This window comes from Triticum dicoccoides, chromosome 6B, assembly GCF_002162155.2.
Source record: "Triticum dicoccoides isolate Atlit2015 ecotype Zavitan chromosome 6B, WEW_v2.0, whole genome shotgun sequence".
In the NCBI taxonomy this organism is placed as follows: Eukaryota; Viridiplantae; Streptophyta; class Magnoliopsida; order Poales; family Poaceae; genus Triticum; species Triticum dicoccoides.
The window spans coordinates 150,332,085-150,334,840 of record NC_041391.1 but is presented as its reverse complement, the minus strand read 5'-3'; the positions used below and the strand labels follow the sequence as shown (position 1 = coordinate 150,334,840).

The 2,756-nt window shown below is 53.6% G+C and overlaps 1 protein-coding gene and 1 non-coding gene across 2 annotated transcripts; both read right to left on the bottom strand.

Moving 5' to 3' along the window:
- Positions 1–746: 746 nt before the first annotated feature.
- On the bottom strand, positions 747–818 carry TRNAH-GUG. Its single transcript has one exon. It is a non-coding gene; the product is annotated as a tRNA-His (tRNA).
- A 201-nt stretch (positions 819–1,019) lies between these two features.
- On the bottom strand, positions 1,020–2,493 carry LOC119324028. Its single transcript, XM_037597752.1, has 3 exons — positions 2,368–2,493; positions 2,043–2,279; positions 1,020–1,972 (listed from the first exon to the last, which is right to left on the bottom strand). Exons 1-3 carry the CDS (start codon positions 2,419–2,421, stop codon positions 1,226–1,228), a joined length of 1,038 nt encoding a protein of 345 aa, XP_037453649.1. The 5' UTR covers positions 2,422–2,493; the 3' UTR covers positions 1,020–1,225.
- Positions 2,494–2,756: the final 263 nt, after the last annotated feature.

Sequence of the window (2,756 nt, the reverse complement as noted above, 5' to 3'; positions counted from 1 at the left end):
ATTTATGAAGAACGTACTTTTCTATGCCGCAATTTTCTATGCAATAAACTCCTAGTCGAAAGTGATTAGATGAAAGTTGTGAAAGGCAATTCTCTAGGTGTGGCGCAGCGACATCCATTTATGAAGAACGTACTTTTCTATGCCGTAATTTTACATGTGTAATTTTCTTATAGTAGAATCTTCAGTTTTCATTCGTGCCGTTTTAGTTGCTAATGTAATTGTGATTCCAAATCAATAAAAATCGCCGCGATGGCTTTCCTCGAAAAAAAGAGAATAACAGAAATGCAAAAAGAAAAGAAAAAGAGGTAAAAATATAATGTGTAATGTAGGATGCAACAAACTCTTAGTCAAAAGTGATTAGAAATGCAAAAAGAAAAGAAAAAGAGGTAAAAATATAATGTGTAATGTAGGATGCAACAAACTCCTAGTCAAAAGTGATTAGATAGAAGTTGTGAAAGGCAATTCTCTAGGTGTGGCGTGGCGGCATTCATTTATGAAGAACATACTTTTCTATTCCGTAATTTTACACGTGTAATTTTATCAGATTACACGTGTAATTTTATCAGAGCAGAACCTTCAGTTTTCGTTCGTGCCATTTTAGTTGATGATGTAATTGTGATTCCAGATCAATAAAAATCGCCGCGATGGCTTTCCTCGAAAAGAAAAGAGAATAACAGAAATGCAAAAAGAAAAGAAAAGAGAATAACAGAAATGCAAAAAGAAAAGAAAGAGAAGTAAAAATATAATGTGGCTGCTGGGATTCGAGCCCAGGTCTCCACGGCCACAACGTGGAATTCTCACCACTAAACTACAGCCACTTCGGTGGTAAGTTTCATAATAATACTTATATATCTCCATTTTACTTGGTTATCTTAATCAGGTGACAGTAGGTTGCCAAGTGATCGATTGATTCCGACTGCGTGTTTGCAAAGGCAAACCTCCACTCCCTGAGCCCTATATGAATCAACGCCAAACCTGAACATCCAGGTGATCAGATACTCAAGTATGGACAATATATATCACACTTCAACAACAAAGCGATGTAAATTAGGTCGAACACTGCTGCGATACGAAACAACGCATTACAGATGCAGACTGCAGAGCGAGCTTCTGCCAAGCAACACAACCATTAAAACTTGGCCTCCTCTGCAACCTACCTATCTAACCTCGCTACGTAGTCCACTGCGCTGCTGCTAGTCGAGCTAGTTGAGCGTCAACCTTAAAACTAGTCCCAGCTCCCGCTGAGCAGCGGCTTCACGTCGGCCACCTCGCCGAACATCTTCACCAGGTCTGAGCACCCCGCCCCGGCGCGGCCGCCCTCGCCGCCATCACCACCAGCGCCTCGCTCCGTCTCCTCCTCCGTCTCCGTCTGCAGCTCCAGGCCCAGCTCCTCCTCCACGTCGTCGGACGCCGAGATCAGCAGCAGCTCGCACCCCTCGTAGTTGAGCAGGTCCGGCGGGTCGGCCGGCGCGTAGCGGTTGCTCCCGAACCGCCCCTGCAGGTGCTCCGGGAACGCGGCCTTCCGCTTGCCCTGCAGCCCGCCGAACCCTCCGCCTCCGCCCCCGCCCCTGCCCCCGCCGCGCTGCTCGGGGTTCTTGATCTGCACCAGGAACGACGCCTCCGGCTCCACGTTCATGGCCTCCTGCGGCTCCCCGACGGCGCCCTCCTCGCCGCCGCGCGAGGGCAGCTCGAGCTTGTAGACGAGGTGGGTGTGCGGGCGGCCGCCGCGGCCCTCGTGCTTGAGGATGCGGTACACGCCCTCGCCCATCGCCCTCGCCGCGGACTGGCGCCGCTTGCCGCGCGTCGCCGTGTCGTACTCCGCCCCCTTGAGCGCGTCCTTGATGTCCTCGATGTCGGTCGTGACGAGGTCGACGTAGCCCCAGAAGGGCCGGCCGTGCTTCGCCGGGTCCGGCAGGCTCTTCTTCCCCATCACGATCAGCCGGAGCAGCGGCTTCTCCTCCACGTTCACCTCCTGCAAAAGAATCAGACAATGACTAGGATCCAGTGTTTGGGACAAACACTTGAAGAACCTCATTTCGTACCTCCTTCCCGTGGCCGCCTTCGTTGCCGCCGTCCGCCTGCCCCTTCTCATCGCCGCCGTGGCGGGTCTTCCTCTTCTTGCCCTCCTTGCCGGAGTCCGGCGCCTGCTTCTCCTCGACGGCGCGGTCGGGGACGGACTCCGGGCGCAGCACGACGTACATCCGCTGCACGTCGTCGGGGCCGTGCGCCTCCTCCTTGTCCACCTTGGGCCGGTAGAAGAAGAACACCTCGCCCTTCTCCTGCACGCAAAGCTTACATCAATCATCCACCATCGCCATTGTTACTGCACGGACTACTTCAGGTGTTAAAATCCGTCGACTGATTGACCTGGATCTCCACTTTGGGGTCCTCCCTGGTCTTCACCTCCGTGCCTTGACCCATGGCGCTCGCTCGCTCGCTCAGTTGCTCAACCGTCCACAGCTGCAGAGTGTGGATGAAGAAGATGCAGTGAAGTGTTCGTGTTGAGGTTGGTGCGGCCGGCGGATGCTCTCTTAAACTACGGCGGTGAGCTCGCTTACGCCGTTACACGTGCGCGGGTACGTGGCCGCCGGAAGCGTCTGGGTCCGACATGGTGTGGCGCGCAACGAGGTGGCCGGTCGACGTGTGGCGTGCAACGTGTCTCGCGGCAGAGCCGGCACGTGGGGTCACGAGAAGAGCACGGGCGACAGCGGATCTTCAGTTGCTGCCGTAATACTTCCTGCTGTTGTATGAGAGAT

Coding starts and splice junctions, on each gene's coding strand:
- LOC119324028 (XM_037597752.1), bottom strand. CDS start 2,421: ATGGGTCAAGGCACGGAGGTGAAGACCAGGGAGGACCCCAAAGTGGAG. Junction 2,280..2,367: donor ACCCCAAAGTGGAGATCCAG/GTCAATCAGTCG, acceptor CTTTGCGTGCAG/GAGAAGGGCGAGGTGTTCTT. Junction 1,973..2,042: donor AAGGCGGCCACGGGAAGGAG/GTACGAAATGAG, acceptor ATTCTTTTGCAG/GAGGTGAACGTGGAGGAGAA.